At 45.2% G+C, this 23,596-nt stretch overlaps 1 protein-coding gene across 1 annotated transcript in view; it reads right to left on the reverse strand.

The window, feature by feature from the left end:
- Nucleotides 1-2,760: 2,760 nt before the first annotated feature.
- Nucleotides 2,761-23,596, reverse strand: part of ADAMTS9 (ADAM metallopeptidase with thrombospondin type 1 motif 9) — a 78,706-nt gene continuing 57,870 nt past the window's right edge. The window contains exons 30-40 of the mRNA XM_058812794.1: nucleotides 20,903-21,070; nucleotides 15,286-15,456; nucleotides 13,557-13,751; nucleotides 11,599-11,731; nucleotides 11,258-11,352; nucleotides 11,007-11,101; nucleotides 10,779-10,912; nucleotides 9,204-9,295; nucleotides 7,671-7,775; nucleotides 5,608-5,702; nucleotides 2,761-5,313 (exon numbers count right to left, since the gene is read on the reverse strand). Of these exons, the coding sequence (XP_058668777.1) occupies nucleotides 5,613-5,702; nucleotides 7,671-7,775; nucleotides 9,204-9,295; nucleotides 10,779-10,912; nucleotides 11,007-11,101; nucleotides 11,258-11,352; nucleotides 11,599-11,731; nucleotides 13,557-13,751; nucleotides 15,286-15,456; nucleotides 20,903-21,070 (1,278 nt within the window). The 3' untranslated portion in view covers nucleotides 2,761-5,313; nucleotides 5,608-5,612. The remainder of the gene's footprint in view (nucleotides 5,314-5,607; nucleotides 5,703-7,670; nucleotides 7,776-9,203; nucleotides 9,296-10,778; nucleotides 10,913-11,006; nucleotides 11,102-11,257; nucleotides 11,353-11,598; nucleotides 11,732-13,556; nucleotides 13,752-15,285; nucleotides 15,457-20,902; nucleotides 21,071-23,596) is intronic.

Genomic DNA, 23,596 nt, shown 5'->3' on the forward strand with positions numbered 1-23,596 from the left:
GGGAGCCATTCCCACTTCCCTGCTGCCGGCAGCAGGAGCAATGAGAGCGTTTCACAGTCAATGCTCCTTTCTGTGCGGGGCTGAGGAAGGCAGGCAGCGAGCTGTGAATAGCTTCAAAGAGCAAGGTCAGAGGATGGATTAGAAAAGGACAATGCAGAAAAGACCTGATTAATTTAATTGCTCATCTGAAATGTAGGCGCAGACTAAAGAAGGATGAAGAAATTATAAGCATATGAATGGAGCCAAGTAATGATTTTCAGAGAGAATATCAGAGCCCTGCCTCCCCGTGCACCCTCTGCCCCACATACAAAGGGTTTTGTATTCAGAGATTACTCCAGACTTCTGGCTCTTCTCCTCATACTGTCTCTTCAGAAATGGAGACACTGACTACCAACACATGTTTAATTAGCTGCAGCTTGATCTTGTTGCTGGCGGCTCAGACTGATCTTTAGAGCCAGGCATGTGCCAAAACCTGTGAGGAGATGTAATGTGGAAACCATTCTGCTCCCAGCAGAACTGAGGTTTTCCTGGTGGAAATGGATTGATGGGCACGGCCTCAGCCTCTGCATTTCATATCCTGCCTTGAAGGACCTGGATCAGTGTCACAAAGGAGAAATGAATTTCTACCTCCCCTTACTTAAACGGTACCTACATCAGATCTTCTTGTACTTACAGTCAACAGATCACAGCTCCAAACACTTCAAAACCAATATTTGTAAGTAGAGAGACACAGAAGTAATTTTATGGAAAATTTCACAGGTTTTTTTTTTTTTTTTTTTTTTTTTTTTTTTTTTTTTTTCAATTGGAACAAACAAAAGAAACCTCCCCAGGAAATATAGTATAAAAGGCATTTGGGTTAGGTCAAAATACTATGCTTTTTTTTTTCTTCTGAAATACGTGCCTTGTATTTGCAAATATTAAATAGCTGGAAAATTAAGCCAACTTTGAAGTGGAAACTCAGACTCTTCTCTGAAGGCTGAAAATAACTTCTTAGCATTCTTCATCTCGCTATTGCAAAGAGAGGTCAGAAACTTGTCAGCTAAATCTGCTTCTGGAAAGCTCCAATTCCAATTGCCTGGATCACTTCACAGGCGAAAATACTTGGAAAATGTTGGAGTGAGACTGACAGGCACCACTTTCGGTCATCAGCTTCCTCCTCCTGCTCGATGCAAGCCGGAGCTGCCTCCAGGAATCTGTTCTGCAGAGGGACTCATCCCCTCCCACAACATGACCGACACCACAAAGGGCTGTGACTGCTGGATGAACTGAAACACTTCTCTTACAACGACCTGGTTGAAAGAGTTCTCCATTTAAGAGTTCGAGTGATGGGAGAACTTAGGGCATGGGCTGAGCCACTTGAGCTGTTAATGACGCCTGGGTTGGGTTGAATTCCTGTGCCTTTGCCTGGTGATGGGAGGTGTCTCACCTCAGTGCTCTTCCCCTGACAAAACGCTTTCTTCTGAGTCAGCCCTCAATCATCTGTTTGAGGAGTTGTGTTGGAAAGACTCAACAGAACAGGCTTCTCTCCCATTCTTCAATTTTCAAAGTGTGGCTATGAGGAAAGGAAGGAAAGGAATCAAATGTCCTCATTTGGGACTAATTCCTTGAGACGCGCCTTTCCAACAGCCTTCAACAAAATGCGTTTTATTTTTCTGTAGAAGAAAAATGCCCATCACTGGGGCAGAAGGCCAGAGTGATCAAGCATCACCTCTGTCTCTGCAGCTGCACAAAGAGACTGAAGAATTGCCACAGAATCTCAGCACTAAGCACACAGAACCTAAGCAGTGAAAGTGTTAAAATGCCCTTTCATTATACAGGGCTGGAAAGTTAAATATTATTCAGGGTCTGTGTATTAATTCCACAGCAGCTCACATTTAAAGTCTGTGTAATAATTTATTAAGGATAAATTATAGAAAAGCCATTTTTACGAGATTGGTCATTTAAAATAAGAATTGAGGTTTTGAAATACTGCATGTTCTGTTTTCTGCATCTGACAGTGTTTCAGACAGCACCAAAGGGGGAATCCTCTCTCCTTTGAAAAAAATAGAAGCTGGAAAAGGCTGGACCTGCCAGCACTAAGAGATCTGCAGCATTTTCTGAGACAAAGCATAAGGAACATATAAGGGAAGACAGAAATTGCAACTTCACTCTTACCTGCAGTATCTGGGGCAGTGGTGATGTAACACTGGTTGCACTTCAACACTTGCTTGTCATCCTGGGAGGCAGTCCCTACATTTGCTTCCTTTTAAACTAAATTTCTCCTGCCTGAATTTTCTTGTATATTTGATACTATCTTTTCCAATTTAGAAAAGTTGATTTTTTTTTTCACATTTCTTTCCATAACACTAGAAGTGGTGTGGACCAGGCCATTATCCCAGCTCATAATTCAAAAACATTTGCAAAATGAACTGCTTGTCTCCCTTACATGCCATGTCAAATGATGTCCCTGGTCATTGAAGGCAGCACCAGCCAGTCACCAGACACGTCTGAACAATGCATGGGACATCTCTGAGAAGTGCTTATGTATATCATGCACCTTGGAGCAGTCCTCTCTGGACAGAAATTTGGGAGCACCAGCCTCTCCAGCCATCAGGACATGAGTGGGTGGTCATGGACATTCTCCAAGGTGGTCCCTGGTCCACAGACTCCAGCACAGGTTTGGGGCAGGGTTCCATATAAACAACATCCCTCATTCCTTTTGCATGGGACAATCAAACCCACACCTTGGAAATAAACACCAGCACAGAAAAAAATGTTTACCATTAAATGTATTATTCCCTTGTGTACAAAGTATTTTGCCTCTATTGTAGGACAGGTACTGAAATACGATGGCAAATGCAGCAAGACCATACAGACATGTCATACAGGTATTGTCATTTCCTTTTGAGCATAAGCAGAAAGAAAGGAAACATTGTACAGGAAAGTGCTTGCAAAAAAATACCACAGTTTGTAGAAAAATAATGGCATTGATATACAAAACCCAGAGTTCTTTCCTGAACAAGAAATGTCTCTGATCCTCAAAATCTGCTCTATTTAATGATGACCATTAAGGAATATCAGGATCGGTGCTCTGTCATTTTTTCCCTTTTAGTTTACTTTGTATTTTTTAGGTTCTGATAGCTCTGTTAATAGCTGCCTTGAAACTATATGGTAGAAATGAATTTGTACAGGTCAAAATAGTATTTCTTTTTATAAATAGCCATTCACTTCATTTCACTTCACTTACAGTGGTAAAGCACCACAATTTCTTTCTGAACTTCATAGTGCAATTTTCCCTTTTCCCCTACAGAATTTACACATAAGCAATATCATTAGAAAATCACTATTCCATTATTACTCCTTTCCCCTTTCCCTTTTTTCCCTTTCTCTTTCCCTTTTTCCTCTTTCCTTCACCAATTCTCCAGCTCTGGGCTGTAGCACAGCCCTGCTCGCCTGTGAGGTGTCTCCCAGCTGACAGGAATGTGTCAATCCCTGATTGTCAGGCTGACAGGTTTCACTCCAAAGGCTGAGCACAGCCCAGCACACACAGGTTATGAATCCAGGGATCATTTATCACCATTGATCCAACCCTTTTGTAACACACTGATTACACATCCTTTGGGGAGCTCTGTAAAAGACTCACACAAGATCCTGAGGTTGTGTTTGGTAACTGCTTGCATCGAAAATGGAAAGAGTTATCTGGAATAGCAGATAAGCCTCTTTGGTTTTCCAAACTGCTGGTAATTTTGTGCTGAAAAGCTTCCTTTCCTTGTACTTTGTGCTCCTGGCTGCCTTGACATAAAAGGTGGAAGGGCAGCACCTTGCTATCACTAAGTAAAGTTGTGGAGAAAGAGATAAGGGACATAGTCATGGACTACAACAGTAACCTGGTCACATCACCCCCGTTATGTGCTGCAGAGCTCTGTGAAAGCGTGGCCTGAGGGCTATGTACAGGCAGGAGCCACCACACCTAAGGCACATGGCTCCTCGGTTTGATTAAAAAAAAGCCAACAGCAAATGTCTGGCTGTACATGGGAATGAGGAGAGGCAAGGAGCACAGATGCCTTACCAGGAAGATCCGAAGCAACTCAGGAGTAGGCGTAAAGCAGCTTGCTTTAGAAGGGGGGGCAGAATCATCTGTAGGTACAGAGTGATCTTGCTGAAAGGAGGCAGCGAAGCCTCCCTCTGCAGATGGTCTGGGAGTGAGTAGGAAGCTGGGGAAATGCTGCAAGTGCCTGCAGGGGAGCACCCTGGCCAAGAGAAGGGGTGGCTTGGCTGGGTGTGCTGTCCCCATCCCTGGGTGTGCTGTCCCCACAGTGCTCACCAGCCCCAGGGGGAGGGAACACCACAGGGATGCTTTTGTCCTCACGCTAGGATTTTGTAACAAAGTCTGTAAGAAACTACATCTCTTGTGAGAACACAGCCCAGGGAAACATATGGCCTGATCAGCCTGTCTGGGATGAGTTAATACCCCGCTTCCAGATGGAGTCAGGAAGCACAGTGGCACATGCAATTAGGAGACAAAGATACATTTTTTTTAAAAAGTGAGTTCACTTCAGAACCCTAAAAAAAAAAGGGGCTTGAGCTGAAGATCTGAAGATCCATCTGCAGCAATTTTGCTAAACCTAGGGTAGATCTTGATTGATTTGAATTGCCTGACAATTTTTCTGCTTTATCCCCTTCTTCAATGATAAAGGCACTGGATTAACTAAAACTACAGAGCATTAATAAATATCATGTTAGCACCAAACCAGTGCTTTCAGCACTGGCCACAGAGGTCATGTGAAATTCAAAACATACCTAAAAGATAAAGATTGCTAATGCAACTAGCACAGTATTCATTGTCATGTTTTCCTTGAGTGCTGTCAGCCTAATCCCTAAAAGTAAAAATTTAAGCACATCTTGTCTAATTTCCTTGCATAAAGACAGATTGAAATGCCAAAAATACCCCTATGCAGATTGTGTAGCACCGTGGAGGGCCAAAGCAGCCCATAACTGAAGGAAAATTACTGACTGTAAGTAAACAACTGAATACAGTGACAATTAAGTATCACTTGTCATAATGCTACATATAATGTAGAGTATGCAAAATGCAGTGGTTTGACTGCAGGATTTAACAATAAAAAATAAAAATAGTAAAAGCAGCCTTAATATAATGATTTTACGTACAAAAATATTAAATCAAAATAAATAATCCCAAACATAAATATTATACTGTACATTAGGAATATGCAATCTATATACACATATACACAGATATAAAAGTGGAAGGCAGAGGTATTGCATCACTATCCTTCATCCATCTCTCATTTCCATTGGCTGCTCCCAGAGAACCTGGAAAACACAGAAAAGCACATTTAGAGTGATCCTGGCCTCTGGAACATGTCACCAGAGAAACTGGCACAAAAGCAGAGGAAAGGAGGTGCCAGTAATGTGAGGAAGTGTCTCCAGGTGACAGTGCTGGATCCACAAGGGTTCCTGAGGGAGCAGGGGACCCCACTGGGATGCTGTGTGGGGTGGGTGGCTGTCACCAATGCACTCCATGTCTTTTTGCAAGCATGGCCTGATCTGCTCCTTCAGGGTATTTTGGGGGAGATTCTCCTCATGCAGAAGCAGCTGAGAACTCACCACTGCTATAACACCTGAATGTCCAGGCCTGTTCCTGATGATGGAGTGCACTTCCCACAGTAACCACCACATCTTCCTACGACTTTGGTACCATCCTGCAGGCAAAATCACAAATAACAGCTCAGTAAGAGCGCAGGAATTCCATGCTGTAGAAGGGCCAGATCTGGGTTACTTAAGCCATGGTTTTTAGGGTGTATAAGAAAACAAATTATGCCAAAATCAGTCTATGAAATCACTGCTGTATTCAAACATACACAAAGGTAATTCTCTTTAGTGCTAGCAGATCAGATGGTGGACACAAATAGGAAAGGGTAGTTTTGATTTAATAAATTGCAAGCTGCCCAAGGAGAAGGTCATTTGGAGGGTATCTCAAGGATATCTGCTTTCTCCAGTTTGCCCCACAGTGAATAACAGGAATGAGTAGAAATCTTGGCTCATGCAAGAACAAAACCAGAACTCTGGGCCAGTAACAACTGCTCAGCCCTGCCTGAGCATGGGAAGGGCATGGGAAGGGTATTTGCAGGCAACACAAGGAAACATCCACTTGGAAGGGAAAGTCCTGGAGTGGCTCCAGAGACAAGAGAGGAGGGAAAGTGACAGGGTGAGGTGATGTCACTTGCTGAGGTGCCAACCCTCCTCCCCTTCCCACAGCCAGTAGGAGTAGGTATGGAGTGGTCCTGAGGTTGACCTGGTCTCCAGGTGAGCCCAGCAAGCAGGGTGCAACTCTAGGCTTGAGTCAGGAGATTAATACCTCCATCTGGCCCTCCTTACCTCTCCTCTGCAGAGTCTTTCTCCTCTTTTGGTCATTAGAATGGACAGACAGTCCTTGAGGGGAATTCAACCCTCAATTACCAGAAAATTGGACTTAAGCACACAACAAGCTTGCACAAAGCACTTATTTTTAAACGAGCTCCACCCTGCTCTTGACATTATTGATCTGTGATTGCAGCAGGCTGCTATCATCTTCTCACTGCACCGTTCTTTCTTCTGCTCCTGCAGGCAATTACGCCCTTGGAACAGCACTTGACAGATGCCACCAGGTGATGGAGGATTTCTGAGCACCTCTATTCCTTAAAGTTGTTTTAATTCTGCCAGCCTTGATGTTTTCTGCAACCCCAAAGTTGACTTCTCTCCTTTTAGAAGGGGAGAATAGAAAAGCACCTGCTGGAACTGACATACAGGGCTGGTCCTCTTCCACCTGTAGTGTGGTCAGATCTGTAGCATTAATTCTCCTCTAAGAGCAGCAGCACAGAGGAGACTCATGCTCCCCAGAGCCAGGGGGAGACTGAAAGCAGTACAGGAGAGGATATTTTGCCAATTGCTGTTTGTTAAATGATGGTGACCTCCTTTGGAGAGTTTTAACAGGGGCAATTGGGATGACTCATACGAAATAACAGCCAAAAAAGCAATCCTGGGTTTCTACCATTTCAGAATATGACACAGAAGCAACAGAGTGAAGACACACAGTGACTGCAGGAGGTGTTAACAGGCAAATTAAGCAGTACAAGTACAAATTTGGCTGTGATTGTGAAGGGCTGCCTGGCTTACCCTGAGGCTGCAGCCTGCAGAGCCCCAGGCAGTGACAGGGGATGGTGCCTCTGCAACACTCCAGTGACTTGAGACTTTCCCAAGGAGATAAATCCAGACCAGACCAGCAGGAAGGTCCACATCCTCCATGCTTTATCAGCCATGTGTTGGGAACAATTCCTGCTCAGGGCACTTGCCTGGCACCAGACCCTACCTGCAGGTCCAACTCTGAAGCCCTGACCCTGTCCTGCTGCCCTGCCTTGTGATGCACACTCCATGCTGGACATCTCAGGCAACTGATTAAGGATCTGTCTGCCCCACAGCACTCAGCACTTTCAGCCTCACAGTTAATCAGGCTCACTAATTAATTGCAATAACTCAGATCAAGTTAAACCCACAAGGGCCTCGCCCCTCTACAATTACCTACAACACTTTAATATCAGATGTTCATTTTTTGTTAGTCTCTATTGGAAGATGTTGCCATGAATGACAATGTAGTGATGAGCAGGTATAGCCATAATAACGTTACAACTTACTGGGGATTTCTGAATTTCCGACACGGCGTAATTCCCTTGTGAGAGCCACTTGGCTGTTCCCACCAGGGACAGGCCTGTCCCATACAGGTCTATGCTGAATCGACCCTAAAAAACAACAAGAGCCTGGTTATCCCAAAATGCCATGCTCCAGACTCCCAGCATGCCACGGTGTCACTTTTCTAGCAGCATTTGACAGCAGCGTTTTCCTTGTTTTCCATTGCTCTGACCATGATCATTGTACAAATCACAGCATGGCTCACATTAGGAATTTCTTCTCCCTGGTGGCTGCAGAGAAGGAGGGGTTTCAGATTGCTTTTGAACTACTGCCTTTTCCCCCAGGTTTTCACTGCCTCACCCCGGTTCTGCACTGCTTCTTCTCTGCCGGCTGAGGGCATTGTTGGCTTTCCCATGGCAAACTGCAGAGCCTGACGTGCTCCAGCAGCTGATGGGAAGGAATTTCAGGGATGTGCTGCAGCTGCTCTCACTGCTCCCTCCTCAACTGGAGAGGGCACACTTGGCCTTCTTTTCCACTGGCTTTTTTTTTTTTTTTTCCAGACTAGTGAAATAAAAACTCTTCCATCTCTTTAAAGCACTTAATTCCACATTTTCTCAAAATGACAAAGATGGATGGAAAATTAAGGACTATGCCAGCATCCAACACTCAGCCCCCCAGCCCTCCCCTCACCCCCATGGCAGACTCCAGTCCTGTCAATTTCTGGACCCATGGAGGGATCCTTTGGACACATCCCAGGCTGACCCACAGCCCAGCAGGGCCCTGCAGTACCAGACGGTGTTAGCTTTGCTCCTTGCACTTGCTGCCTTGGGAATGCTGATTTTCTGTGAGGAGCAAACGGGCTGGGTCAGGTGGATGGATATTAACATTTATGAGCATTCCTGAGGTAAGGAGTCAATCCCTAAGCTGCTGAGCTGTGCAGCAAAGTGTCAGCTCTGGAAGCAGGGAGGGAAGGAGATGGAAAGGTTTGCCCTCTGCTGCTGCTGTGACTCCCTGTTAATGCCCTTTGCCAGTAATGCCCACCCAATACTTTGGACTGTCCAAACAGATCACTTACCATCCCCAGCCCCACAAAAATAGTTGTGCTGGGAACATGCAGCAAGTCATCCCTAACACAGTGTTATTTGTCTCCTACAGACTTTTGAAATCATCTACTCCCTGCTGCTCTCTTTGCCCAGCATTTCCACCAAGTCCTGTCATGGACTGATCCCCCTGACTTCAGCCTAGTTCTCTCCCCACAGCCTCTTTCTTCTTCCTTTTCTCCTTTACTGGGGCCTTAGGGAATGTCTCTTAGGTAGCCACTGGCCTGATAACATGGAAAATGGAAACTACTTTCTTCCCTTTTCACAAAGAGAACTTTCTCCATCACTTTCTCCCTCTTCACAAAGGGAAAAGTTTCAGATCGCTGAGATAAGAATGTGCCACTCACTGAAGTTGGGCTGCTGCGATCAGCAGTAATTAATAGAGGGCCTGAACATAACAAATGGCACCAATTCCTGTTAAATGCTCTTGTCAAATACCTGCGGGCATTTGGCAGCGCTGTAGCAGTCCCCAGCAGTGGCATAAGGAACAGGTCGTCCATCATGTGTCTGTGCAAACTGTAAATCAGTTGCTGTGAAGAAGAGTTGGTGAATAACATGGAAAGGAAGATGCAGGGAGAGAGACAAAATAAATGTAAACATGCTCTTTGCTAATGTTTAAATTCACCAAAGCTGGCTTCCTACATTAATGTAGGAAGTCAAGACTTCTATATTTTTGCGATATCAATATTACTATATTTTTTAATATTAAATATCCTGATTTATCCCACATTTGATTCCCAGCACATGAGCACTGAATTTAACAGGACACACTCAGTATTTACAGCTCAGTTTAAATCTGTTGGTGATTTAGGAACAAGGTATAAATAACAACAAAACTCAAACCCTTAACTTGGGGTTTATTTCGCTTTCAAAAAATTCCCCACATTCAAAAAGGCTCCAGCACCTTCTAAGTCTCTCTTTTAAACAAAAGCAAACAACATCTCTGCTCTCCTGGCTGCCCCAGCCCAGGGGTCGGGTTTTCAAAGGGAACTGGAGTATTTTGCTCTGGAGGGATCTGAAGTAACTGAGACTCATTTAGATGGGGATGTGAGATAGCTCCTGCCTGACAGAGGTAGGTGCCCAGCTCCTTTTGAAATTCAAAGGGAGCTGGTATCAAATTCCCAGAGGGTGGTTCCTTTGAGATCTTTACCTAGGAGCTTTTACAGATTATTAGTTGCTTTTTACAGATTGATAGACTGGGAGGTCTTGAAAATTAAGTGATAAAACCCACTTATCAGATGAGGAGTCGTTTTACAGGGAAGGATTTTGATTCGCTAAAAGACCACTTAGCTATTTACTGAATGAACTCCCAACAATATGTTGTATTTTTAAAACACTTGCTGAAAACTGATAGCAGTGGAGTCAGGGGACTGAAACCATAACCCCATGGAATGCTACAGGGTCTCTGGTGGTGGGATGGGCTCCCAGCTCACAGAAATGACAAAAGGGACAGTGTGTTACTCTTATTGCACAGCTAGATTCTCTTTCTCCATTGCAAATCTATGTTCCCAGCCCTCAACAAAAGTTATTTTCCTGTGGTCTGGCTCTGCTGAGAGACTTTTCTGCCCTGGCCACTGGGAATAGCATCCCCACCCCAGTGGAGACCCCTGCACTGGGATCTCTCTGAGTAAAATGGAGGGGGCTACAGGAGTGGGGCAGCTCCTCTCTGGTCAGGCTTTGTGTCTGAGTCCATTCTGAAAATAGGGGACCAAATGAAATAAAATAAAATCCTTCACAAAATGCAATGGGCTGCTGGGAGTATGCAAATACTCATTCTGCAGAGCAGATACAACAGGAATTGCCTTAGTATTTTCCTGTTTTACAGAGAAATAACATGAGCATCTCTGATGTGCTCAGTCTCCCAGTGTAAAGCAGCAAACAGGTGACCAAGTCTAAAAGCAGGAATTCTCAAGAATATTGCTCACTAGAGTACTACTGCTTGCTTGTAGTTACAGCTATATTTGTGTAAAATAAACATTTTTTTTTTAATGGCAAGGCCCTGTTTTTACTCACTTATTATTTGCATAGTGTTCAGGTCCAGCCTTACTTTGCTGAAGGAGGAAAACCCAGCTGCTGTGTAATCTTTCCTACACTGGCAGTCTTCTCGTCTGCTCCCGTTATATGGACACTCGGTCGGGTTATGCAATCTGAATCAAAAGAAAACCCTTTCTACTCATGACCAGGAAATACTGCCATGGAAAACAAAAACACTGTGAGGTTCCTGATTACAGGATTTCTTACCTGTATCCATACACCTCTGAAAAATTCTCTGCATCCCCGTTTACAAGGGTCACATACTCCTTTGGGCTGTCAGTCTGCATCCCAGAGCAATACACCTGAGAGAGAAAGAGAAGCCAGGATTGTGTCATGTGCAAAGGCATCACTGAGACAACCAAAGGCAGAAAATCCAAGAGTGGAAGTCAAGACCACAGGCAGGGTCCTCTTGAACCTTCAGAAAACCCATGAAGTATCATTCTGTTGCTGAAATGCACCTTTAATGTCTTTCCTTTGACTTGTAGGAAATATTCACCATCTTCAGTGACACCTTCAAGATTTTTAACATCTTTGCAACTCCTCGGTAAGTCACCTGAAACAAAACAGAAATACTTGTAGTCACTGAACAACTATACATCAAAATTTATTTTGAAACACTCTGAGGCTTCCAAAACATCAAAACATCTTTTTTTATTTTTAACAGCTTTCCCTGAAGTGTCTTAGTGCTTACTTGGATGGCTCCCAATGCTTGGAAATACTGCAGATCTCTAGGAGTTTGAGGGGAAAAGATGCTGAAACCATGAGAAAGGCAAAAGAAGGTGTAAATCTGCAGACTTACAGTCATGGACATTGTGGCATGTCCTCCTCTCTTCAGGTTTCAGGTCCACGTGGCACAAGCTGCTGAGCTGGTCATCGTTGGTCAAACACTGCACTGAGCGGTGCATGACCCCAACTCCACAGGTGACAGAGCACTGCGGGACACAAGACAGAGATTCCTGCTTTATCTCAAGGGTTTATGGGCTCCAGAAAGAACAGAGACAGATGGTTTCCCTTCTATCAAGAGACAGCAGCAAAGACTTCAATCCTGTGAAGTGTTCAAACACAGGCTTAATTTTAATCAAATGAGTAGTCCCTTCAGTAATTAATCCCTTCCTTATTATCATTGATTACTTCAAGACTACCATACTTTGCTCAGTGTTTGCACACTTTGCTGGATGAGGCAGTTGGTTAAACTGAACCATGCACTCAAGTGAAATTGTTTATTTTTCATATTAGGAAGATTGCTGTTTTCCATGCGAATTGCACAAAAAAAAAAAGAAGTCTCAAAATCTTCTCTCCCCTCACCTGCTGGGAAAATGGGTACATCTGTGCAAACACTGGGTCATCCTCAAACCATCCAGTCTAAGGGCAATCCTAAGGCTGAAATTGCACAAATTGCAGGAGGTACCAAGCAGCAGAGCATCCAGCTACAGAGTGTGGGCTGTGGGAGGTGGGAGCACCTTGCTCCCACCCTCCATCCACAACTTGTTCTTTCAAGTACTTGAGAAATGAAGTTCTGCTCTTTCTACAGCTACCAGGCTAGGCTATAAAGAAAATGAAGTTGCTCATCCATTTAGAAATTATTATTCTAAAGGAATACACCATGAAGAAGATGGTCTTCAACGGCTCATGGTATTCACAACTTGGGCATTTACTCTTTATCAAGTCCAGTTCCATAAAATTTAGCTGAAGCGCTGAGTAGGACTCTCTCTGTCCATCAAAGGTGATGGCATTTTACATTAAATCCCTTTCAAAATCACAGCTGACAAGGGTCATGGCACTTGGTGGTCATTGGGACATTCAGCAGCTCAAAGTGAGGAGAAAGGTGTTGCTCTCTGAAATGAGTGCTCTTTGCAGTGAAGTTGGATTAATGAGTTGGGTATTTTGCACTTAAATTCTGAGGGAAAATACCAATTAATTGATGCTGAGGTATTTGCTATAACTCCTACGTGCTGACTCACAGGGAGGATCTGAAGCTTCCTATGGGGCAGGAGGAACTTAGGTTTCAAATGGCTTTGCCAGTTACCGTGACAACTTCTACTACATTTTACTTGGCCTGACACTCATCGCCTTGTAAAGGTTTGACAAATTCCGACAAATGCCTGAGCTGGGTTAATAAATCAAGTTTATGGGAGAAACATCACATTTCAAAGAATGTCAGAAGCCCTAAGAAGTGAAATGTTATCACCTTAACTAAAATTTGATCTTGTAGTTCAGGTCCCAGAAGAGGCTCAAAACAAATAACTTTAGCAGAAAGGCCAGGTTCTTTTCCCTGACCTGTCCCAGCATTTGTGAGAAGGAGGGGAAGGACAAAACAAGAAAGAAAAATTGTTTTAAGGTTCAAATGACCAGTGTTTCAGCCTAATGCTGGCTCCCAGGTCTTTCTTATACATGTGGCCAAGTGGGATCAACTGCAGTTGCCAGTGACTCACCAATCCTTCTAGCACAAGGCTTTCAAACCCTTGTTTTCTGCAATGACTAAGCATGCAGCATGGCCATCAACATGGCCACAAACGTTGGCTACATCCCAGTTTTCATGAATGACCCTACTTGTAGCTGCTGGGACTCCCCCATACGAAGGGGTTCAGTCTGAAGTATGGAGCCCTACACACACCAGGCCTGCTGCTGCACCAGAGTATTCCATGCAATAATTTAAGCATCTCTAAAACATTCCCCTGCCAAACCTTTGGTCTGTGTCTAAAAAAACCCCAGGTTGTTCCATTCTTTTTGGCCAAAAAAGAAGTTTGCCCGACTTACGCTTCCCCAGTTGCCGACGCGCCAGGAGGCCGAGATGGGGCACTCTCCGAGGTAGCAGGGCTGGATGTTGGGGGGCTGTGTGCCAGGACAGTTGACCATGTTCTGGTAGCCATACTCATAGTGGTCCTTCCCGGTGTAGATCTCACTGCAGGACACGAGGCGCTGCCTGTAGCCCTTCCCGCACGTGACGGAGCACTGCGGGCACAGCAAGGAGCGGTGAGCACCACGTGCTTCAGCAGGGCTGCCCAAAATGGGAGGGGAGGAAACCAGGCCTGACAGCTTTCAACACAGGAAACTGATTCAAGGGATCACTGGGTTCCATTTAAGCCAGTCATGAATATTGTAAGTGGCTACTACAAGTGGGCTGGTGCCTGACATTGTCTTTGGGCACCCAGTTCCTCTCTGGGCTGGATCTACAGCTGCTCCAGGACTCCCTGCTCCAGGCTGGCTCCTGGCCATGTGTTATTTCTTCCTAAGCACAAAGAAAGGAGCAGAAGATCCATGGGAATTTGGAAATGGCTCTATTAGTTGTTTTGGTTGGGTGGGGTTTTTTTGCCCTACATACAGAGAGATAGAAAGTGGTCAAGGTTAACCCTGAATTGCAGGTACTTGTCAGCAGCTAGAAGAGAACCAGAAGAACCAGAAAAATGCAGAGAACCAAAAGAACCAACAACCAGAAGAATGAGAAATTTTTCATCGTAATTAGAGGATAAACAGCACTTCTGCCTTCCTCATCAAAAAACTGAGTGGGACCTGGGAGAGCCAAACTCTGGCTCTATAAGATCTCTTTACCTCTCTGTCTTCATGGGCCTGAGTGCTCCCAGGTGGTCTCCCAGGCACTGGGGGTGGGTAGAGGGTGCCTGGGCAAGGAGCAGCCAGAGCTCCAGCCTGACAAGCACCTCAATATTTCTCTTAAGAAACCACTCAGCAGACCAGGCTGCTCTGAGATTTTCTCATGTCTCCACATTTCTCCCTCCTTGCACTATCTCAGGTGGCTAGGCTCTCCTTCCCCTCAGTCCTGCCATGTTTTCCTTTTTCCCTTTTCTCGTTCTTTCTCTTTAATCAGTGCTGTGTCAGCAGCTGCCTTGTCATTTCCCTCTGCTGTTTCTCCAACTGGAAAGTAATCCTTCGCTGGCTGCAGAAGGAAACAGGCTGAGATTAGCCTGCGTCCTCCCGCACGCGGCGCCCGCTGCAAGGAAAACTCATCTATTTTCCCTGCCTCCCAGCTGGGAGGGTGAATGCCCCGCCTTCCCTCACTCTGGGTCCTTGCCCCTGCAAAGACAGCACTGAGGAAGGATGTGCCCCCATGGTCACCTCCAGGCTTGCCTCTCCCCCATGATGCACATCTGGACCCTTGTACAACTCACAGGGCCCCAGAGCCCCCAGGGAGTGGATGGGAATAAAACCAATTAATTAAATAAATGAACTAAACCAGCAGAAAACCAAAGAGGGTGCCTGTTGAATGCACTGTGCTTTGGAAGAAAATTGCGTCCAGATAATATTAGCTAGGACCCTGAGCACGCTGCTTTTACTCTTTAATAACCTGGTTGTCGGCCACAGCCCAGCTCCTTTCTATCCAACAGGGAGACTGCACACCGAAATAAACCAAAAAATAAGATTTCAAACCCACGGCTCTGCCTTGCCAGTGCTGATTGATTTGGGCTGCGACACCTCAGCAGGGGCAGCGTTGAGAGGAGGTCAAGGATGCAGGGGCGGGACGGGGCCTCACCTCTGACCACTCTCCGGTGATCCAGACGTACTCGCAGGGGGGCAGCGCGCAGCTCTGCACCTCGGCCGGGCGCTCGCTGGGCTCGCAGCGGCCGCTGCTCTGCGGCTGCTCCTCCTCGTCCACGCACAGCACCTCGCGGAACCGCGACGCCTCCCCGCACGTCTTGGTGCACTGTGTGCGACAAACAACAGCTCAGGCAGCCCTGCGGGGCTCCAGGGGACGAACCCACACCCCAGCAACCCCTGTAAGCTGCCACTGGTATCCCCTGGGGGAGGATTTCCCACCAGGACCTGCTGTGCCCCATGCTGCTGCCTGTGACAAACTGCTGCTGACCTCCGGAGTACTGACCCACATCCCCAGGAGAGAGCAGAAACCAAGGCAGCAGGTATTGGGATGGGGCAGGTGTGGGGCCCAGCTGTGGTAGGATCAAAACATGCAGGGTTGGGCATGCTGGGCCAGGAGATAGGGCCAACCCCCATTATTTCAGCCCCTAGTGAATACAGCTGTTTGGAGAACCACAACTCAACCATCCCCCGTGCAAAATTCACACTGCTGCACCTCTGGCTGTGGCTGGTGTGGGGGGAGCTCCTTCCCCAGCTCTCTGCTTTGGCATGGGGCACACATAATCATAGAATCATCATAGAATAGTTTGGGTGAAAACAACCTTAGAGACCATCTCATTCCAACCCCCTGCCATGGGCAGGGACACCTTCCACTAGAGCAGGTTGCTCAGAGTTTCACCCAGCCTGGCCTCAAACACAGCTCTACAAGCACTGCAGCGCAGGCAGCCCTGCAGGTTTATTCTCTTTTAAACACTGCCCTGCCTGATATTAAGATCAACCCATGCCAGACAAGTACAAGTGCTCCCCAGGTCCTTCTGGAGATTTCAAGGACTCAGTTCTTTCTCTCCTTGTCACAGAAAAACGAGCCTGACTGTGCGGCTGTGTTCCTGGGAGTGAGGCTGTCCTTGGAGGGCATCTTAGAAAAACACATAAAACAAAATAAATCAGTGGAAGAGCAGCTGCCTAGATAAAACCCCATTTTCTTTTAGTTATTGCCTGTAATGGACTTCTAACACTTTCAACTAACTGGATTAACAAGGAAAAAAATGCATGAAAATAATAATTCATAGAACATGTAGGGAATGTCTTCCCCTTAAGGAAAAGGATAAAACATCCAATCAGACCATCCCTATCTGTACAGAAACACTGCTTGAAGTTACCTAGGCTTGGAACACTGTGCCAGTTTAATCTAGTTGGAGTCTTACCCTCCAAACATCATTTCCAGCCTCCCTGAAGCAAATCCTGTTCTCCTGGCTGGCCCACAATTAGGAAGATATTAGTGGGTTCAGTTAATTGCAAAATGCAGGCACTGTCATGGCCTTGTTACTGTAATTGGCTGTCAGAACCAGGATTGTAAATTATTTGAGAATATTGAAAATTCAGATCAGTGTGTGGCAGCAGCAGCAAACCAGGAGAGCAGCAGTGAGCACAACATCATGTGGGATGTAAATATTCAAAACTGGGGCAAAGTGGAAAGGGATGGGGAAGGAGAGGCAGCTCCACAAAGCAGCATTTATTCCAAAGGAATAACTTAGGAGCTCTTAGGCAACAGTCAACATTGCAAAATCTGCAGTCTGCCAGAAGACCCCAAGGGCTTTGTGTGCTTTCAACCTTATTTACTCTCTTGCTTTGAGTTCTTGGAGTGGAAGCTCCTTCTAGGTCTGTGCTGAAACATGGCAATCCTACAGGGGTTGGGGGAATTTGCTGGAGTGTGATTTCCCCAGAAAGCAAACAAAGTGAGCTGTATTTGCCCATCTCTGATTATCTCCCTATTACATAAGTAAAAACCGAAAGGGGGTCATTGTGTGTGAATATGGCACCACTGCAGCTCCATCATCAGGGAGCTCCCCTGACAGCTCTCCAGGCACCTTCTGGGGCAGCCTGAACCCCAACCTTCCTGCTCACTGGGAGTGGGGTCACAGGATGCTCAAAGCTTCCCTCCTCTCTGCTTTGGCATTTCCAGCCCAGCGAGGGGTCAGCAATACAGGGTGAATCATTCCATGGTTCCTCAGAGCCAAAGGAGGCACCTTGAAAGGAGAGGGAAGAACCAAGCCTGATTTTGTCTCATCTCCTTAATGTATATTTCAGACTAAATTTGTAAAGTACATTGGCTCATGCTTCACTTTCAGAGGGTAAACCATGTCTATGCCATCAAGGTATCTTCTAACAGTGGCAGTGAAGAGCTATCACATCAAAAGCCCATCCTTGTTTAAAATCATTACTTGCTGATGAAAGACTGGCACTCCCAAGCACATGCCAGCCTGATTTGGGTTTGTCTGCAAATAACAGTTGTGTGGCCAAATAAACCTGAGCCAGCTCTGTGCATTTTGTCATCATCAGAAATTGAAAGTTTGGTTATTTGTATTTTTAAGGGTAACTGGTAATTAAAATAATCCCACTGAAATATTAAATGAGGCTCAAAGACAGTGAGACCACCATAAAATAAGTCAAAGAGAAACACTGCAGAGGTTCCAATCAGCAAAGCCAAAGTTATAAAACATTATTCATGTAGAAAGCAGATAGTTCAGCTAGCATGGAAAGGCTATTTTTCCTTTTAATGCAGTGACATATTTTGCATGAATTCTCATGTTCAAGATTGATTTAAATCTCACGCAAAACAGTGGGGCCAGGCTATAACAGCTATTGATAGCAAAATCTGAAAACAGGTCAGGCATTTGACAATATTTGTCTCTTTTGCCTCATTTCCCAAATTCTGAACTATTTTCCTGGCAGATCAAATTAAGGATCATTTCAGGCACTTCTGAAACTGCTTTAGAAGAGCAATAATAATAATTAAAACAACCCCAAAGGCATTGCTTTGCAAAAGCATTGATTTTTTTTTCTTTTTTTTTAGATAACAATCTAACGCAGAGATGAAATGTACCCCCCGTGCCATGAATGCTTGAAACATGCCTTGGGTAACTCTGCAATTCAAATCAGGCAAGGATGGCACAATTTCCCCCCAAAAAGACAAATGTCAAAGATTCAGGAGTTGGATGGCAGCTTCCAGAGCGTGCACTGTCCTTCCACAGAGGCTCATATAAAAAGAAAAACTTTCTCCCAATTTTCCCTTTTTCTTTGTGACTCTAGTCTGAGTTCTTTTTTGACATTAGCAAGGCTCTTTCTATTGACTTTCTTCTCCTTGGTGAGGGCACTGAGAACAGGTGATTAACGTGATACACCAACAGAGCAGTAAATGGTTTCCAGTAAATTTCATATTCCTTCTCATTGTCAAGACCAACACTTTTTTTTCGAAACAACACAAGTACAACAACAAAAAGGAACAATTAAAAAACCCCAAACCCTCTTGAGAGATTCCCTTTAAAGATAAGGAATCAAGAACAAGACAGCACTGAGATGTTATTTATATCCTGCCTTCCATGTCAATTAGGGTTCATTGCTGCTCCCTGCTCAGAGAATACCAATGCAATCTGTGCCTCCTCATGGACACTGCCTATGGCTGGAGGGAGGTGCTATTCTTTTTTTTCACTGTGTACACCAGAACAAAATAAGAAGTGCTTGGAAGAAATGCTTGGAATCAGCCAGAGGGGCAAACTCACATTGGGCAGCTCCTGCATTTTCCTGTTCATGGTTACTCATGAGTACTTATGAGGGTGAGGAAACCTCCAGTCCCTCTTAGTAAAGCTCCCTTGGGGAAAAATCAAATCTCCACACTTTGTTCAAAATTTGCCCAGTGCAATGGGGAGTCCTGGAAAATTTCAGAAAATATCAGTATTTGTATCCCATCAAGGGCTCAGAAGGGTGAGGGCAGGTGCCTCTCCAAACTGCTTTGAGAAGTTGCAAAGATAAGGGAGAGAGGGCAAAACTTAGTTGCAAGTTGGACTTGATGATTTTGGAGGACCTTTCCAACTAATGATTCTAAGATTCTACAAAAGGATGGGGCAGGAGCTGTTTCTTTCCTGGGCTGATTACAGCACCAGGTAAGGACTGGCACTACCTGCTGTTTGGTGACCTCTTTGCTGCCTTTAAATTTATTCACTGAAGAAGTCAATGGGCTCTGTAAAACTAAAACTAAAACCGCAAGGAAGCTGCTGGAGCCCCCTCAGCTGTTCCTGCATTTCCTTTTCTGGCTGGGATGTTTCCATCTGCTTCCACTGTGTGACCAGCCTGGCTTTTCCTCCTGCTGCTTCCCATCACTCTTCCCTGTGTCCTGGGAAGCAGCTGGGAGAAGACTTAGCCCCTCTGGCCTCCTGCACTTGTGGCTGGGTTACACAGGATTATAAACCCAATTTCCCAGCACTGCTGAGGCTGGGGAAATGAAGATAAACTTGTGTGTCCTGTTCCCGTCAGGCTGAGGCACCACATGCACGGGTTAAAAACAGAAAAAAACAGAATGAAAAGAATAATTTTGGTGTCTGGTCTGAGCTGCCTCTGCCAAAAACTTCTGGGCATTTGAAGGCTGACACAGCACCCTCTTGGCAGTGCATTGTGAGGGTCCTCCTGCTCAGAATCCCCTCATACTCCTACCACCCACCAGCCTTGAGGCCACTCATGCCCACACTGCAGGAGAGTTGGAGTCACTCCCTAAACCACTGGAGCAGCAGCTTTATCCCCAGTCTCAGTCTCAGGAGCTGTTTTTGATGGGAACTGATCTTGGTCACGCAGAAAAGCATCATCTCCTACAGAAGACTTGATCTCAGCACTGCTCATGGTTTGATAAAACAGCAAAGACCCAGAGCTCAGTGCAAGGATAGGGATGTCAGATGGTGCTGGGGTAATGGGGCAGGAAAGAGGCAATTACCACTGCTCCCTAACTCCTCCAGACACTGGGCTCAGGCTGGAGCAGCACAGCAGGGCTCTGCCTCCTGGAAGAGACCCAAATCCATCCTACCCAAAACCCGCTCAGCATTTTCATAGGACCCAGCCAAACCAGGGCAGCACAAGCAATAAATTAACCCTACAGAGGCATTTCTCTGCTCCGCATGAACTTTTTTTCTTTTTTTTTTTTTTTTGCAACCCCAGGTTGCAACCCAAACACCCTGACCCTCCAGCAGCACTCCCAGCATCATGGCATGCCTGAGAGCAGAGAGCAGGAAGGGAGGAAAGAGAGGAAAGAAGGAAGGAAGGAAAGGGAGGAGAGGAGAGGAGAGGAGAGGAGAGGAGAGGAGAGGAGAGGAGAGGAGAGGAGAGGAGAGGAGAGGAGAGGAGAGGAGAGGAGAGGAGAGGAGAGGAGAGGAGAGGAGAGGAGAGGAGAGGAGAGGAAAGGAAAGGAAAGGAAAGGAAAGGAAAGGAAAGGAAAGGAAAGGAAAGGAAAGGAAAGGAAAGGAAAGGAAAGGAAAGGAAAGGAAAGGAAAGGAAAGGAAAGGAAAGAAAGGAAAGGAAAGGAAAGGAAAGGAAAGGAAAGGAAAGGAAAGGAAAGGAAAGGAAAGGAAAGGAAAGGAAAGGAAAGGAAAGGAAAGGAAAGGAAAGGAAAGGAAAGGAAAGGAAAGGAAAGGAAAGGAAAGGAAAAGGAAAAGGAAAAGGAAAAGGAGGAGAGGAAGGAAGGAAGGAAGGAAGGGAGGAAAGGAAGGAAAGGAAGGAAGGTTGGTTCTTACCGCCTGCCATTCCCCGGCTGCCCAGCGGTGCGTGGGGCACGGGGGGAGGTGACAGTCCCGCTGAGGAGGGGGCTGGCTGGCCGGGTCACACTCGGCCTCCTTGGGGCTGCTGCTGCTGTGGCACTGCACGGAGCGGCGCTGGACGCCCCGGCCGCAGGACACCGAGCACTGCAGGGAGGGACACAAGGTGAGTGCAGCTCCCATCACAGACACCACGGTGAGTTCAGGGGGTCTGGGCTCTGCTCTGGGCTCCACGGCATCGTTAGCAATGATTAAGGATTCTCTTTAATAATAAGATTCTCTTTAATAATATATACTAATGATGTTTCTAGCAAAAACCTAAAATTTTGGAATTTGAAAACAAGGTAGCAATGCTCTATCAAACTTCCAAGTGAGGCTTTTCATTGTGCAAGGGAAAACTGGGAATCTGAAGCCCGTGTGTGAATATTTGCTGTTGGCTTCAGTGGGGTCAGGACTTTCTGGACAGGATTTTTATTGAAAAATCTGTTTTTATTGCAAAATAGCGGTGCTGCAAAACCACCCTGACATGCCAGAGGCGGCCAGGCTCTGAGATTTGCTCTGAGTATTGCTTCTCAGGCACTGTTTCAAAAAAGTAATAGTTCAAAATACATCAAATGCCACAAACAGAGTGGGCTTTAATGAAAAGCAAACTTGGATTCTATAGAAGAAAGTGTGTAGCTGTAGAGAGGGAAAGGTGTGATACAGCTGGGATTTCTTTCATGCATCTAGACATGCACATGCACCAAGGCAGGGAATACAGTTAGGTTTTGAAAGCAAATGTCTTTTTGAAATTAACTGCATTTCACATTTCCTTCATTACAGTGTGGGCACATTTTTCCCAACTTCAAGACACAGCAACAAATGCCTGCATTTTTCTGTTTCTCAGACATCTTTAAATTATTATCTATACTGCAATATTATTAACAGCTTATTTTTTCTTTCACGCAACATTTCTTAGTGTTGTGACTGCACACTAACGTGTTTAGCAGTACTTAATATTCCCCTGGAACAGATTCCTCCTGGCTAGACCTTAAAGTATACTATACAGTATTGGAGTAAAGAGAATTTGCATTTGTAGAAGAAAGTGCATAAAAAATAAAGGTATGTATTAAAACCACAGCTGAATTAACAACTAATATTATTTATAGCTAATATTACTTATTAATATATCAGGTACTAAGAAAATAAGTTCACAGTCTATTATTGCAATGCCCACTAAAATGAGCCTTCTTAAGGCAGGGAATTGAGTGGTACCTGATGGAGAAGCAATTCCCTTTTCTGTATTCCTCTGTAATGCTCTTTGCTTTACTGTCCAAATACCCCATAAAGCCAAGAAAACCAGAGAAAAGCTGACTGTGACTATTTGTCTGGCTTCAGACATTCATAGGAGGGTGGGAGTATTTTTGTGTAGCTTTTGAAAGCAGCAGTGGGATTTCTGTCACTAGTGATGCAAATGCTTCCCATATGCTGCTGCTTCCCTGGGATTAACAGTGGTCTTTGTCCTACACATTCCATAGGGGACTCTCAAACTGAATAAAGGCACAAACTTGGAGAAACATACACACCAGGATGCCTACCATGCTCTAAGGTATCTTTTGAGTTGCATTTATCACCAACATAAAAAGCCCAGGTGTGGATAAAAGAGCACAGGTGACACTGTGGCTTTTTCATGGGGGGCTGTACTGTGTGTGTGTGTGTGTGTGTGTGACACCTGGGTTTGGGGAGAGGATGGTGCCTGGACTGTGCCAGAAACTCCACCTGATGCTCTGCCTGTGTTTTTATACAGGGCTGGATTTCAGCCTGTAGCTGAAGTATGCAAATACCAGACAGCAGAATAAATATTGGTATTTTTGTTAAAGGAAAGGTAAATGGCCATAATTGACACCACTTAGGAGAAACAAACACATTAAATCTGATATTTCAGTGAAGACATAAACACAGTTAAAACTTGGAGAAAAAGCCTTTTTAGAGATTTATCAAAATGCTTTGCCCCAGGGAAGTGGGTTCTTAACAATCTAGAAAAGAACTAACCATGTTCTGAATACAAAACATCCAAAGAGAAACAAACCTAGGATTGGAGCACCAGCACAGCCAGTGTTCAGCTGAGACTGGTTTTTAACCACTCCTGTATTTTTTGAGCTTAATTTTCTCAGTAATTCCTTTTCCAGAAGGCAAAACCCCCCAACATCTACCTAAAGGTATGTGCAACAGGTTCTGTGCATATATAGTGACACAAGGATGCACTTTTATGGGAGAACCTTGCCTTACTTCTCATGCAGACTTTTTGGTTTATTCAGGAGAAAAAGCACAGCAGCTCAGCTTTGGGATTAACATTCTGAGAAAATTACACCTTTAGAAAGTTAGGGGTTTTTAGATAATATCTAAGTGGAAACTGATCATGTCTCCTATTGGCAACAGTGGCACTGGAGATAGGGAAAGTCACATGGAGTTTTCATGCCCAGTTCATACCCTGATCTACTGTGTATTCAGAGCACCAAACTCGTGTCTGTTTCATGCTCTTAAGGAGAAGTTCAGCACCTAAATTTGGCTCCACAGCATTAAATCTCTGGCAAAGCCCTGAACACCCTTACAAGGGACCCAGAACCAGCACTTCCAACCTGTGACAGCCCCAACTCTTCATCGTCACAGGCAAAAAAAAAAATATGCTGCCAG

Source organism: Ammospiza caudacuta, chromosome 12 (assembly GCF_027887145.1).
Source record: "Ammospiza caudacuta isolate bAmmCau1 chromosome 12, bAmmCau1.pri, whole genome shotgun sequence".
Classification (NCBI taxonomy): domain Eukaryota; kingdom Metazoa; phylum Chordata; class Aves; order Passeriformes; family Passerellidae; genus Ammospiza; species Ammospiza caudacuta.